Source organism: Amblyomma maculatum, chromosome 8 (assembly GCF_055883805.1).
Source record: "Amblyomma maculatum isolate TAMU_Amacu chromosome 8, ASM5588380v1, whole genome shotgun sequence".
In the NCBI taxonomy this organism is placed as follows: Eukaryota; Metazoa; Arthropoda; class Arachnida; order Ixodida; family Ixodidae; genus Amblyomma; species Amblyomma maculatum.
Window position 1 is genome coordinate 33,659,885 of NC_139351.1, and position 15,001 is coordinate 33,674,885.

General features: G+C 48.1%; 1 protein-coding gene across 1 annotated transcript in view; it reads right to left on the minus strand.

Moving 5' to 3' along the window:
- The window catches only part of LOC146180868 (uncharacterized), a 46,624-nt gene that overhangs the window by 9,787 nt on the left and 21,836 nt on the right, over nucleotides 1-15,001 (minus strand). Inside the window, exons 3-5 of the mRNA XM_084575671.1 lie at nucleotides 8,912-9,159; nucleotides 5,250-5,330; nucleotides 3,996-4,050 (exon numbers count right to left, since the gene is read on the minus strand). Of these exons, the coding sequence (XP_084431797.1) occupies nucleotides 3,996-4,050; nucleotides 5,250-5,330; nucleotides 8,912-9,159 (384 nt within the window). The remainder of the gene's footprint in view (nucleotides 1-3,995; nucleotides 4,051-5,249; nucleotides 5,331-8,911; nucleotides 9,160-15,001) is intronic.

Here is a 15,001-nt window from a genome sequence, read left to right on the forward strand (position 1 = left end):
ATGTTCGGGCCACTCCCAAGTGCCCAGAGGTGGCATCGTGCTGCATCATTTCAAGCACTGTGATGCGTTGGCTTTTGGCACAAGAATAATGTGCGTTCCCCTATAGGCGAAATTATTCTTTTAAATAAATCCCTCGCGAATTCAAAAAGTGTACTTCATAGCATCTTTGGCGGCATGAAACAAAGGAGTTAATGGTTTGGTCTTTTTCGTTGCTCAGTTCGGAAAACAAGATCGGGGAAGGCGAAGACAAGTCCACTTGTCGAAATGTTGGCTCGACTTGCGAACTGAGGCGTACTCTCTTTACCCTTGTTGAGTCTTCCTGCCGGGAGTGATGACATAGCAAGAATGCTAGATCCTGAAGTACTCAAGGTTTCTAACGAAGTCATCCAGGTTCAGCCACTTGTCAAGATGCATTTTGAGAGCTCCTCCTCATCCTCATTTAGTTCAAGCTGCAGTAACGAGGACTTTGGAACAGTTTCTTAGGCAAAGAATACGAAAGAACAAAGACCACGAACCTGCTCTGGCGAGATCTTCCGTACAGCGTGACTACATGCCACGCAAGCGTCCGCGGATGAGGAAGCAACGGGACCCCCGAGCCGCACCTAAAAAGGCCAAGCCATCAGAGCAGTGCAGACTCTCTCTTGAAACTGCATTGACAGACCATGTCTCGGGAGCATGTACCTTCTGAACGGCCGCTTCTTGTCGAAAGGTTTTGTGAACCTGATATCTATGAAGCATAAGCATCTCTCTTTGTATTGGTGAAAACGCCTGAGGTTAGCTGGCACCCAACAAGGTGGGCTCAGTAAAACTTAATTAGAAACTAACGAAGAGGCCGCAGCAAGTCTTAGAAACTGTGCCACAAGACATGGATGTACAGACCATAGAGTACTTACTCGCAGAACAGAAAAACCATGTGGTCCAGTTGCGTAAGAATTACCAGCAGTTGAGCCCTTAGCCCATTTTGTAGTAGTGCTATTGTGGCAGATATACAGGCTGGTGGATTTGCTCTTTGTTCTATGATAAGTCATAGAATAGCTGCCGGCTTGAGCCTGCTGCTCGGTGAGTTTTTGCGTTTAATGAGAGCCACCTTCTGAAACCAATAAGTGCAATTCTTAACATTCATGTTGTTTTTAACCACTGTTAACTACTGCATGATTTGGGGTACATAATCTTACGAAGCGGCAAGCCGATGAAAACAGAACAGAGAACAGCTAGGGAGAGGATGTTGGATGACCGTGAGATGACGTTTAATGAAAAGTTGCCGGGCCTAGCGCGAGCGCTCCTGCTCGCGCCACTGCCCACTTCATCTTCCTTGCTCGTCCGTAACATGATCCGGTGCCACCGAGCGATCGTCACGATCGTGGACGAGGAACTTTACCGATGTTGATGATTCCATGGCATGATGATGGGTGTGTCTGGATGATTGAAGGGGAGGAAAATAGAACGGCTTGCCGGCTCGACGATTCCCGATGAAGCTTGGCCCAGGACAATATCGGGCCGCACGTTGCCTCAACTCAGTGGTGCCTTGGGTCGTGATGTCTTTGGTCGGCACATCTGGTCAGTGGGGTCACATATAGTCCTTCGGGTCTCTCCTTGTGTCTTGCGGTCATGTGTGGCGTCTCAGGTCAGTTTTTCCTTCGTCCTGTCTTGTCGGGGCGGGGGGACGGGGCGGAGGTCTTGCTGGGTCCGACAAGCTGGGGAACAGCCATGCGAAGCCTCCTAAAGGTTTCGCCGTTGGAGCAACAAGTCGCAGGGCGCCGAAGCTCCGGGCCAGGTTGAGGAGGGTGATGATGAAGCACCTCGCACCTCTAACCAAATCTTACAAAGCGGCATCCCGATGAAAACAGAACAGAGAACAGGGAGAGAATGTTGGATCACCGTGAGATGACGTTTAATGAAATATTGCCGGGCTTAGCGCGAGCGCTCCTGTCAACGCCACTGCCCAATTCATCTTCCTTGCTCATCCGTAACAATATATATTTTTTTCATATTGTTGAATGCTGTAAATAATGCATTCAGTTGTGTTTGTTCTGTGAATGTGGCTGCTGTATTTAGGCCTTTTATATTTTTAAAATTCACATCTTGCTTGGTGTGTGTTACTTTCAACAGCTTTTGTGACTGTTTCATTAATTCAAAAAAGTTTTTTTTACAAACTAGTGACAGAAGCCTTGGGATTGCATGACCCTCGGAAAGGAGATGGCTATGAAGTTTAAGCATGCCCGACATCCAATCCGACAATGTGAGCGACTTTGGAGTGCAATATGTAACAGCTTGTGCTCATGAATAAGAGTAGCTCTTTGTTCTGCATAAATGTGCTGAGGCGATTTGTGCTGCTCAATATGTGGTTTTAACCACCGTTAACTACAGAATGATTTGGCCTACATAATTATCGTTTTGTTCCAATGTTGTAAATGAAGCACTTATGTTCTGTAAATGCGGCTCATTTTTTTCACAACCGACACCTTGCTTGCTGTGTTTGTGTTAGAGTTTCAAGAGGTTTCGTGGACTGTTTCATTCAATTAAATGTTACACTCTTTAGAAATAGCAAGTCTTCAGCTTGCATTGCCATTAGAAAGGAGCCAGATATGAAGTTTAAGCTTGCCAAACTTCTATTTAGAAAATGTGAGCAGCGTTATTTAGAAAATGTGAGCAGCGTTGGAGAGAAATATATAAAGTAGCTTCTGCTCACAAATAAGAGAAGCTTTTTATGCCCCATACATTTTCATACAGTATCATGCATGCTTTTCCAAAGGTTGTATTTTTTTTTTTTTATGACCCCAGGTAGCAAAAATTATAATCTGAACTGTTCCTCTTTGGCACTTTTCATAGCTAGTGGCACTTTTGAACTGTAAATCTTAAATCACTGTAAAAAGTTGCCTTCCACGAACGACACAGGAATATTATGGGGCCAAGGTTCACCTGATGTATCCCTTTTTTGTACAAAGTAACGCATAGTTACAGCACATAGGTATAGACCTTGTGGGGTTTTTTAATAGCGGGATAAATACGTTTTCCCCGCTTAATCGCGGCTGACTGTCACAACCGCCGACCCCATCCTGTGATCGCGTGCGCTACCAAGCGCACGCCGACCACTGCGGGCCGTGCTCTTGGGAACAAAGGAACAACACGTGCTAACAACAAACGCATTTATAGCTGCAGCAACAGCAACGCCAGCTAGCAATAAAACACGCGAATTAATACAGGTCATCTGACTCACCAGCAGGGCAACGGGCGAATGATCGCCCACGCTAGGACAGGGAATAAGCTCCGAGGCCAGGCAAGACGGGCAAGCGGGATCAGTCCCGCGAGGCTTCACCTCGCTGGCGACTGCGGAGTGCCGCGAGAAGACGTCCGCTCGCGTCCACGTCCCGATGCCGAAGAGAGAGGAGTTGGCTTTTTCCGCGTGCGCGCTGACAAGCTCAGGGGTGGCGCTTGTGCTGCCGCGACGCTGGCGCCATCTCTCGATAGTTATAATGTTAACCACCAATGTTGGTGCCATTCCGCGATAGCTAGAGTAATTACCGCGGGGAAAAGCCGACAATAAAGGGGACGATGGGAGATCGTTCCTTACATCCCCCCAACCTTATATTGTCCCACGCTCCTGTAAGTACATGCTATGGATATGTCTTCATGAACTTTCACCTGAGGCAGGAGCTTCCAGCAGAGGTAGCACCGACGACGTCCTCGCAGACTTCGGCGGTGCGCCGACGGTAACATGGTTTCCGCAGGATGGCTGGCATGTCACGTGGGCTGCAGTGTGTGCAGCTTGGTACGCAGCAGGCCCGGCCGAAAACTGCGACCGGGTGTCCGCAGAGGCGGCGCCACAGAGAGTACCGAGTCAGGCGCTGGTACGGCGCAACACCAGGGATCGCGGGAAGTGGACCACGTGTCCACAGTGCCCGGCTGAAAGCTGCAGGCTAGGATATCCGCAGCCAGATGTGACTGCTGACTGGTCTCGCCCCGGCTGCCCCGGGTGGATGTGCCGAACAGGATACAGGCGGCAGCGAGACGATGTGCAGAGGCCAGTAAGCCTGGGTGGCTCCGGTGAACCTGCGTAACCAGAACGCTGTCCACATGCCTTTAAAGAAAGTCATGGGAGGGGGCACCGGCGTACGCACGGGCCTCGTTGGCTCCGTACAAAGCTCGCAAGCAAAGCGTGTCATGCAGCTGTAAAACGCAAAGTTCAAGTGAACAAAGCCCTTTCTTGAGTTGAACGAGAATGCTCAGTTCGTGGTAGGATACAAAAAAAAAAAATCAAAACAAGTGGGCAGCAATGTGCTCCCGTTCTACAACACCACGGACCCGGCGGTCCTCTTTTCTGAAGTGGTGCAAAGCCTTAGGCCTAACATCCACTGTGACAAAGACCGCCTTAAAAAAAAAGAAAAAGAACTCCCCCCCCCTCCCAAAAAAAAAAAGGGTTACGCGCACACAGCCGCGAGGAGATATCACCACAGTGGGTTGGTCCTACTCCGCTCACCGCACAAAGCGGATTTGCGACCGACGCCCACCGTCCCGGACGGTGTGTCGGAACGCGAGACAGATGAGAAAATATTTACATAAAAGTCGGACCACCCACGCGGCTGCCGTACTCACTCGCTACAGGCTTGGCGACTGCACGACCGCTAGGCTACGCGCTCCCTCGATTTGGTTTTCAAACTGAAGAAACTTCTCCCAAGGGCACAAAAAAAGCGCTCAGCATGTCGAAAATTTCAAACATGCTGCAGCAAAATTCACCTCGCACTCAAGAAAGCATGCCGCAGGGCCTAACAATCAAAATTCACTCTAGGCCTAGCACTTGTCATTGAAGGTTTCCACAGGATGGCTGGCATAAAGGGGACGATGGGAGATCGTTCCCCACAGCCTTAGGGCCATAGCATCAACCAGATTATGACATCTAACAAGAATATGAAAACTTTATAAGGAAAATTTTAATTCATTGAAATGGTTTTAAAATATGTTCATTTGAATGGAATGAGCATCAACAATATAATGAGTAAAAAACAATGAGATGAATACGTTTTACAATTATTGCGTAAGATGTATATATAACACTTCTTACACCTGCAGCAAAGCTGCGCTTGCAACAAAACAAAAAATTATGCAATAAAACACCTAAACCCTGTCAGGTGCAAAAAAAAGAACATAAAAGTTACATGTACGAAAACCATGTAAAACAACTTGCAATATAAAAAATGATATGCAAAAAAAGCACCACGCCTTCACAGGTGCAAAAAGAAAAATTTCCTAACCGGATGGTCCCCAGTTGGTCCTTTGAAGGGCCGGCATCAGCTGCCTCCTGCTGCTGCATTTCTTCAGGAGAACTGCATGACCTGCACGCAACGTACATGATACTGTTTCACTACAGGCTGAGCCCAGCACGTTTGCGTGTTAGAAGTGCTTCAGTGAAGCTTATAGTAGACTACAAGACATGTGTGATGCGCCACACAATCGCTGAGTAAGCTTATCCCCCATTTTCTATTCCAAATCTCAGCTCAAAGCTGCCTTTCTAATGAATTGCAAATTTGTCCACTCAACCACTTCTGGTATACCAGGCTTGCAAGAAGACGGCCTGCGCTGGTGAGGGCCTTCTCTGCGCCTGTGGCCAAGACATCGGCTTTTATCTGGCCTTAATTCCGTGCGAGTTTAACGTCTCGTTTTGTTTCCCATCTTTGTCATATATATACAGATATCCACCTGGGTAAAGGCCAGGCAAGGGGAAGAAATTACTATATTAGCATTCTTCATATTCGTCGCACTCGCACGTTCCTCTCCGAGGCGCAGCAAGTTCGCGATCACACGCCCCTCACGGATCCCCAATCTATTCTGAGATCACAAACTTTTTCACATGTGTTCACGTGCATAAATATCGAGGATAACAACTCGTATACATAATTCAAAGCTGACGATATGAGAGTGTTGAAGAATATAATTGCTTTTCGTGTAATGGCACAGTTGTTCTTTACCCATATGACATACACTGCTTATATGTAGAACCTTTACAGCGCGATCGCATGGGCGCTGCCATAATTGATCATGTGACCCTTCCGCCATCGCCGGCCTTCGGGCCTTCTGGTTTGGGTGAAACAAATTTTTAGAGCATCCTACACCGGGAGGCGGTCTCTCGCTGCTGTCACGCTACGTCACCTGACGTCACCGTTAGACCTTGAGGCGGTGGCTTCGCCACGCAGCCAGCTGAGTGCCGGTGTCGTCTGCTTCTACGCTGGGCGCAGCAACGCAGCATAGGGCAAAGCTCAAGCTCGGACTTTTGTAGCAGACTGTAACTAACCGTTCTCCGCCGTGTACTCCAATTACCGGTTCCAATCTCCTCTGTTCTTTTTCTTTTTGCGTGCACTCGTGACGAGGTACAATGAGGTCTCGACCAATCGATACCACTGGTCCAACTTACTGAGATGAAACCGACCGTGCATGTAACTTGCGGCGCTGGTTCCGTGGCGGTATACCGTGGCGTATGTAGTTTAATAACTATTAATGCGTGCTTGATCGTTGCGTTCCATTTTAATTGGGTTCCCTCCACTTTCACAACATTTCACAACATGAAAGTATTCGCTTATTTTACGGTGCTTTTTTTGTGTGCGTGCGTGTGTGTGTGTGTGTGTGTGTGTGTGTGTGTGTGTGTGTGTGTGTGTGTGTGTGTGTGTGTGTGTGTGTGTGTGTGTGTGTGTGTGTGTGTGTGTGTGTGTGTGTGTGTGCAGCCTTTTTTGCCAAATCACTGGCCATAGCGTTTTATGCCGCGGTGCGCCCTGATGTAACCATCCAGCATTTTAGAGTATTCACTGGTGCAGACTCAGTTCAGTCGTGTCCGACTCTTCGTGACTATGAACCATATCACGCCAGGCTTTCCGGTCTCTCACTATCTTCCTAACATCAGATAACTTCATCTGCAGCGCCTCGAGGATGCCATCTAACCATCGCGTTAGCTGCCTACGCCTTCTTTGGTGACCCTCAACCTTTCTCCGACTCCTCTCTTCTCATCAGATGACCAAAGTAACGGAGCTTTCATAGGGGGAACGGGAGGAAGCGGCGTCATTACTTTGTTGAGTCTCCGACAGAGGGCGTAATTAAAAACTCAAATGGCGGCGCCAGTGTCCACAAGTGCTTCGACAGGAACGCGCTCAATAAATACGGTAATAATGGTGGCTTGCACGGAAACTGGTCTTGAGTTAGTCCCTTATGGCGCAGTTCTTGCCTCCGGAACTGCGGCCGTTACTTTTCCGTGTGAACGGCTGATTGGCCACGGAGCATCGGAGAACGGGAACGACGGCCAGGAGACGGTGAGCGGTGGGAGCGGCGACCCTAACTTGAAGAGGATTGCGGAGGAGGCTCAGGGAACACGGGCGAAGGGGACGGAGAAAGATTGTACGTCGGCTCACGCGTATAGTCGTAGGGACGAAGGCCACGATTGCGGCACAAACGAGCCACATGGCCGGTGACTCCACAGGCGTAGCAAATAGTTCTGTTATTTTGCGTGCGCCAGGGGTTGGAAGACTGTGGCTGTGATCGACGGCGGAGAACCGGACGATAAGCAGGGATTGCAGGTTGCTGAATTTGCTGAGGTCCTTGAGGTTGGTATAGGAGGGTTGGCCTGCTGTACACAGGGATGACAGGTGAGGGCCGTGGCCCCACCAAAACATCAGAGTACGGGAGAGGAGCCGCGGCCATGGGCTGCTGAGGAGGTGATGGTAGACTCTCAGCGACCTGCTCTTGTATGAAACGCTGAAGAGTGGGAGTGAGCCGCGTCGCAGGCGCTCTTGTGCAGGCAGACAAGGAAAGCTGGCGTGCGACTTCCTCACGAACAAACTGTTGAATTTGCTCAATGTGCGACTGTAGGTCCAGGGCACCGTCCCCGGAGAGAGACAAGTTTGAAAGGGTGGCCTGCTAAAGACCAGGACGTCGTGTGGAAAGGCGCTGTTTGCGCAGCGCCATCGAACCTCTGACAGAAGCTTATAACATCGGACACAGTTCGTGGGTTTTCGGCATAGAGCATGGAAGGCATCATCATCAATGCCTTGCATAATGTGGCTGATCTTATCGGCGTCGCTCATGGTAGGATTTACGCGCTTGCAGAGGTCGACGACATTCTATGTAACTTGTGAATTTTTCGCCGTCCCTTTGTGCCCGACTTTGCAAGCGAATTGTTAGGCGCGAAGCTTGCGTATAGCGGGGCGGCCAAAAACACCGGTCAGGCTAGTTTTGAGAGCCGTCCAGGTAGAGATGTCAGTTTCATGGTTGCGAAACCATAGATTGGCAACGTCGCTCAAATACGCATAAGCATAAGTCGTGGGCGCACGAGCCTACGCGTTCCTTGCTGACTCTTTGCAGTTGTCTCTCTGGGCACGTCATCATGGAACATCACGGCAAACATAGACCACCGAGGCGCAAGTGATTGCGTCGGGTCACATGTGTCCGCACCACATGCCGGCCTCGAAATGTGAAAAACAAACAAACAAGCAAACAGCATAGTGCAGTAATGCAACCTCGTGAATTGGTGTAAGGGACGAACGGTCCTTCTGTGAATGAACCCGTACTGATTTCGATATTTGAGTGTACACACCTTGGGCGCAACGAGGTAGTTCGTCTCCTTCTCCATGGCGAGGTAGACGTTTTTGTCCTTGTCCTTTCGACGATCTCGAAATTATCAAGCCTGCAGATTTGGACATCATCGTCAGTGCTGCTATAAAAAAAGCATAAAATGAATGACTCAGGAAAACACTCCCAAAGCGCAGAAAGCAAAACAAAAACGCTGCCTGTCTGATCTTCATCGTTGCATTGTTCGCACAACACATCGCTTTTTCTGTCTTCATCATTCGATGCGAACACTATTGGATGAGAGGGATTTCATACACGCAAGCATCAGACGTGCATATAATGTCTGAGATCACACGATACGTACGAGAAGGCGTGATAGCGCGGCGCCTGTGCGTCCTGTGTTGACTTGAGGTCGCAGGGAAGTGCAGCCTTCGGGATGTTGTATGATGAGTAGGGAGTGATGCTTATCGGTGTGAATGCGTGGGGCGTGCTGGCCTCGGCCTGCACCCGACAGATGAGGTCCCTGCTGGCCATCCCGGTCCAGGTAACGAAAGCCTGAATGGTCGTGGACTTGGTGTACTGGACGCTCACGAACGCTTCTATAGGCCAGAGCTGCACATTGGGAAATTGATGTTGCCCATTGGAGTGGATTGGTAAAACGTTTATTCAGGGCCTGCAGTAGAACGCGCGCTCGCGCCCGCGCGCTCCGGACGGGGCCTACGTCGTCCTCTGGGTACCGGCCGCGCGGTCTGGGTCCCCGCTCGCCGTGGCCGGCTCGCTGGTTCCTTGCCGGGCCAGCGCCTTGATGACCTGCTGGACGGCCCAGAGTTACTCCTCTAGATTGTCGCTCCCTGCGGCTGCTCCCAGTCGCGGCGGGATCCTCCCAGACTTAGCTTCTTCCTGGTACTTGGTACAATTCCACAGCATGTGTGCGAAGTCGGCCGTCTCCGTTCGGCAGACTTGCATTTGTCTGTCGAGTGCGTCTCGGGATACATTCTATGCATCAGCGAAGGACCTGGGAGTGAGCCTGTCTGTAGCTGTCTGAATATAACGGCTTGCTCTCGACTGAGCCCCGAGCAAGGGGGGAGGGGGGGGGGGGGAAGAGTTCTGCGAGCTAGGCGGAACACTTTGGTTATTTCGTTGTAGTCGGTCATTCGGTCTTTGGTGCTGAACCACAGCGGCCAGTCGACCTAGGCGCGGTCCGTTAGCGCGATGCTGCCCAAAAAACATCCATGGCCGCGCGTTCGAGCATAACCTCGTTCGGGCAACGTCAGTATAGTGCTAACGTCAGCGTCAACTTGGCTAGTAGCGCCACCACTACGCAGGATACGTCAAATCGTCCACAGCTTAAAATACCCGTAATGCATCTGAATGTGAAGATTATTGATGGAAACATAATTTTTTAGGTTTCTTAAATTAAAATAAATTTTAATGATCCTTGTATTCTCGTCGTGATTGTTCTTTTGAAAAACGCGTGAAGCTGCTCATTGTTGTGACGCTTCTTTCTTTCTCAGTCCATACTCGCGCGATATAATTGGTCGGAGGAGTTTTTGTATTAGCTCTATGGAAAAATCATTCCACAGACGCTACACATGATGAAACTGTCGTTAGGCGCATAGCGCCATCTGGTAGTTTTTAAACAAGACGCAAACCAGACAACCTTACAACTAGACAACTAAGATCAGTGCAAATGCAGATACAGAAATCTACAAGCATCAGAAAAGCTCTTCAGATATTGCACAAACTATCCCTGACCAGCCATTGTAGGAGGTGGCAGAATCAGTGAATACCTGCCCCTGTGTTTCATTCTTAAGTCACATTCTTCGTAATTGGAACGAATTTGGCTCATGCATTTTCTCCAGACAATAAGCCCCAGCATTTCTTGAAAACCCTGTGACAGAAGGTTCTACTGTATCGTTATTTTCCTAAAATGGCAAAATATACAAGAACTTTTACAAGAAATGCGTGCAGCATATTGCAATGCAAACTAGTGAGCTTGAGAGCCGCTTAAAAAACAAAACAAACAGAGGGCGCGTGGCATGCTGCTCAGTTTACTTCGTGATGACCCAACTGCACCAATGTACATGGCTATGAACTACCTTTTATTTTCGCATACCCCGTACTGCGCATTACAGCATAGTACCTCAACTAAATCCCAGTGAACACAGCCAAGTACCTCAAAACATTTATGAACGGAACTTTACTGTAACAAATATTGAGCACGTAGCGACAGCCAACATTTTTCATTACATTCCCAGGTTCCTGGCTGAACGACAGGAAGAACTGTTGCCACCAACTGCCTATGGTGACGCAGAACATGTTTCAGCTGCTTTTAAGCATCATAGGCATTCTGTCAACTCAAAAGCACCTACATAGAAGCACGAAATATAAAAGGAATACTTGCTTTTCGATGGAGGCGAAAAGCAAGGCACCCGTCTGCATTGCGATGTCAGTACATTTTAAAGAACCCCAGGTGGTCGAAATTTCCGGACTCCTCCACTACGGCATCTCTCATAGGCTCAGTCGCTTCGGGACGTTAAACCCAACAAACCAAACCAAACCATTTATAGAAAACAGGAATGCAGTAAGCGAAACATAAATGTAAACACCAAAGTTATTTCCCACTTCCTCTCACTTTCACACTGTTATTGTACGGATAACCTCACATATCTATTGAGTGAATACTTGAAAGTGAATTGTCTTGACTTTGCGAATCAGGAGCACACAAGCTGCATGTCTTCACCTTAGCTACTAAATGCTGTGACCTGACGAGAACGTGTGAGAAGCACATAGCTTGCCGCTGCACCTTTCACTTGAACAGACATAGTAGTGTATTGATAACTCCCGTATTCTCATCTCCTTTGGATTCAGCAGGTCAGTCTAGGTTACTTTGATCTGCACATCAAAAATGTTTGGTTTGTTGGTTTCCCTGCCGTTCTGATTACTTCGCAAAGGACGATTGATGATTTCTTACACGTGTTGCAGCAGGATCGTGAGGCCGGCCGGAATGACGGACATGTCTGTGCGAATACTGTGCAGGTGTTCTTTAACCCTATCCGCCAAGTGACTGCGGAAGCTGACCAAGACGAGCCGCGATCGTTTGGCCAACATGCTGCGATTGAACGATTCTGCTAAAATGTTTTCTGTCGATCGCAAGCTCTTCTTCCATCCATTCAGCACTTTTCTTCTGCTCGAACTGCAACTCCCTTGGGTATAGCGTCATCAGGAATCTTTTTCCTTTGGAGATGACATAGGGGGGCAGTTTCCGCGGTGACGCACAGGTGAACACTATAGTTCCCTTTCATTAAAACCATGCAGTTCTCAGGACAGTCGATACAACACGGAGGCCTGGTAGTAATTCTTTGACAATACAGAATTTTGCGTTTTTATCGTGAGTGCTTTCCAAAATCGCTTCATTCGCTGGCTCGTTTGCGGTGAAACTGCGCTCACAACTTGCGTGTATAACAACGGTAACTTTTATATCGTGCGAAGATTCACAATGCCCCTTACTCGGTTGAGCCGTGCATGGTGCAAAACTGTAACCACCTGCGTAGAAATCAACGGGTCGAAACTCGCAGAAGCCATTTTCTCTCTGGCGATCCTCGTTGGCGCCATCTCCTTTCTGCAGTCGAAAATATGACGAGGTGCCGATGGCTGCGTTGCACCCTGCGCGGGCCATTTTTATCGCTGTTGCATCATTAGTAGTGTCTGATATTTTTAATATCTTGTGCAACAGAACGCATACAGATTCCAAGCTTCTCTCTCTTATTTAACCAATAAACAAGATTTACTTATATTCGACTTGAAGAACCGCGTTTTCTCTCGCGGGACTCTCGTTATGACCTTCCAGGGCATCAGCGTTACATTGATCTTCATTGTTCTGGTAGTCGTCATCATAATGGAAATCGATGACATAACCTTCTCTATCTACATAGTAGCTCTGACGAATATACTCGCCAGAAATGTCGCCAATATGAACTTCAGTGAATTCTTCGATGTTATACTCTTCATTCATGAGGCAGCTCACATGGTTATTACCATCATCGCCAAGAAAGTCGTCGACAACGTGGCCTTCGGGGACTGCTTCGAAGTTTCAGTGTTATTCCGATTTTCATCATCGAAGACGTCGAGCATGGAGTGGTCAGGGCCGTCTTCGATAGGGAATTCCTCGCCATCGGCCATCTCCAACATATAATCATCCAAGATTTTCCGAGCTATTTCGTCCATACCTTCCTCCGTTTATCATCACTGTCGCAATTCCGACATCTAAAGAATATTGACTTTATCCCATTTTCTATGCCTACATCATATAGGTATCTAATCTCGCTGCATAAAGATATGCCTTGATATGTTGATTGAAATGATGCACTGTTCTTGCCGAGCGTGCAAGTCTAGCACTCATATATCGTGAGACGAATGTCTGAGGGTATACAAAATATAGAAGATATATCCTCCATGAAAATTCCTTCCTGTGTGTGCATTCAAACGCTATATAGCCGCCTTGCGCATGTATGCATGTGCAGGCCATGTACATAAGGAAAATACCAGCATCTCGGACACCCCCTACATCCATTATAATTTCTGTGCCCATTGTGTACATGTTTTTGCATAGACCCCTTGTACTCATTCAAACAATACAGCCTCCTGGAGGAGATGGCACGTGCAGCGCATGCACGTTAAAAGGCATCTCTGACATTTTGAGCTTTCATCAATATTAGGCACATGGCATATCTTCCTCCTTGAACAAGTATTCCTTGCTTTGAACGCTCGAGCCTGCTAGCCCAGAAGGAACATAAAGGAGAGTGCATCAATTCCATCATCAGTGGCCACATCATAAATATATAATATATTCGTCCATAAAAAAAGCTCTCCGTAGTTAATGCAAGCGATGCATCGAGCGACCAGCACCACTGATAATTCCGGCATTCAAGGGACAGAACATCCATTCCTTCCACCTTCCGTGTCGATATAATTTACTTATGCCTACTCTTCTTACCTGAAAATGTCAAGTTTATTGATTAACAATGTAGCCTCGTCGCCAACAGGGAATTTCCTGCCTGCCCCTGTATAATGAGACCAGCATCCGTGATTACATAGGGCATGCCGGCGACAGTGCAGCCATTCATTCCGTCCATCATCATTGACCACATCATATATGTGATGTGTCTTTCTGCATGAAGTTTTCCTTTATTCGTAACATGATCCGGTCCCTTGGCTGAGACCGCATTCGCAGCAAGTATACGTCTAGAGACTAGCACCTGTGATGGAATCTGGCATTCAAGGGACCGTGCATCAGGTCCTGCCTTCTGTGCGTATATCAGATAATGAATCATGCCTTCGTGTGTTGATTGAAGCGATTCAGTCTCGTGACCCAGAAGCCACCTCGGAGCCTGGAGATCGGTAAATAGGTATCTTCCTGCATGAAGATGCCTTTTTCTGTTGATTCAAATGGCGCAGTGTGCTTGTCAAGCAGGCAAGAACTCTGTATATCTGTATATCGAGATACAGATATCTGACAGTATACACATTATCCATGAAAATTCCTTCCAGTGCGTGCATCAAACTATATAGCCGCCGTGCGCAGTATGTATGTGCAGACCATGTACATCAAGACAGCTTCTGGGACACTTCCCACATTGAAGGTTTCAGTTTTTCCATTCCATGTTGTGTGCCCATTATGTACATGTCATATTTTTGCATTAAATGCCTTGTACGGATTCAAACAACTAAGCCTCCTGGCGAAGACGGCATGTGCCGCGCATGTACATTAAAAGGCACCTCTGACAATTAGCGCTTTCATAAATATCATATACACTTCTTCCATCAGCATGCATTCCTTGCTCGAAAGGAGCCTGCTAGCCCAGAAGGAATGTTGAACCCCAGCACATTGCGAGGCCAGCCCGGACTTTGACCATTTCTTCCCACATCCCGCATGCAGTCTAGGCTGAAACGCATAGACCAACACCGATCTGTGACTTAATCACGATGCGGTGGCGCTTCTATCGCCAGCGTGGTCCGAATGGGGGTGAAAAATAGGCTTAGCGCCCATAGGAATACATGGAAACGAAATATTCCAAAGCATTTTTCTAAATTTACTGGTCATCTGTGATGTCGTTATTCGGTACAGAGTAACCATGAACATCCTAGAACAGATGACGAACGTATGAAATCTCATTAACGAGGCGAAGTATTTTTAAAACACCGCGAAACGTATGCGGGTGCGAGTGGAGAGGGCGACCCATAGAAACACATGTAAACTCACCGCAACATTTTACTCGGTTCAGCAGCGTGAAACCTTCTCATTTTTTGGTGACCGTCTTGTTTCACGCCCCGACATCATGTTGCATGGCACACTACATTCCCTTGCAAGTACTGCAAGTCTGACGACGTGCGGGACCGTTCACAGCACGATAAACTGACCGCGCACGATTGCTGACGGCAATGCACCACCGGT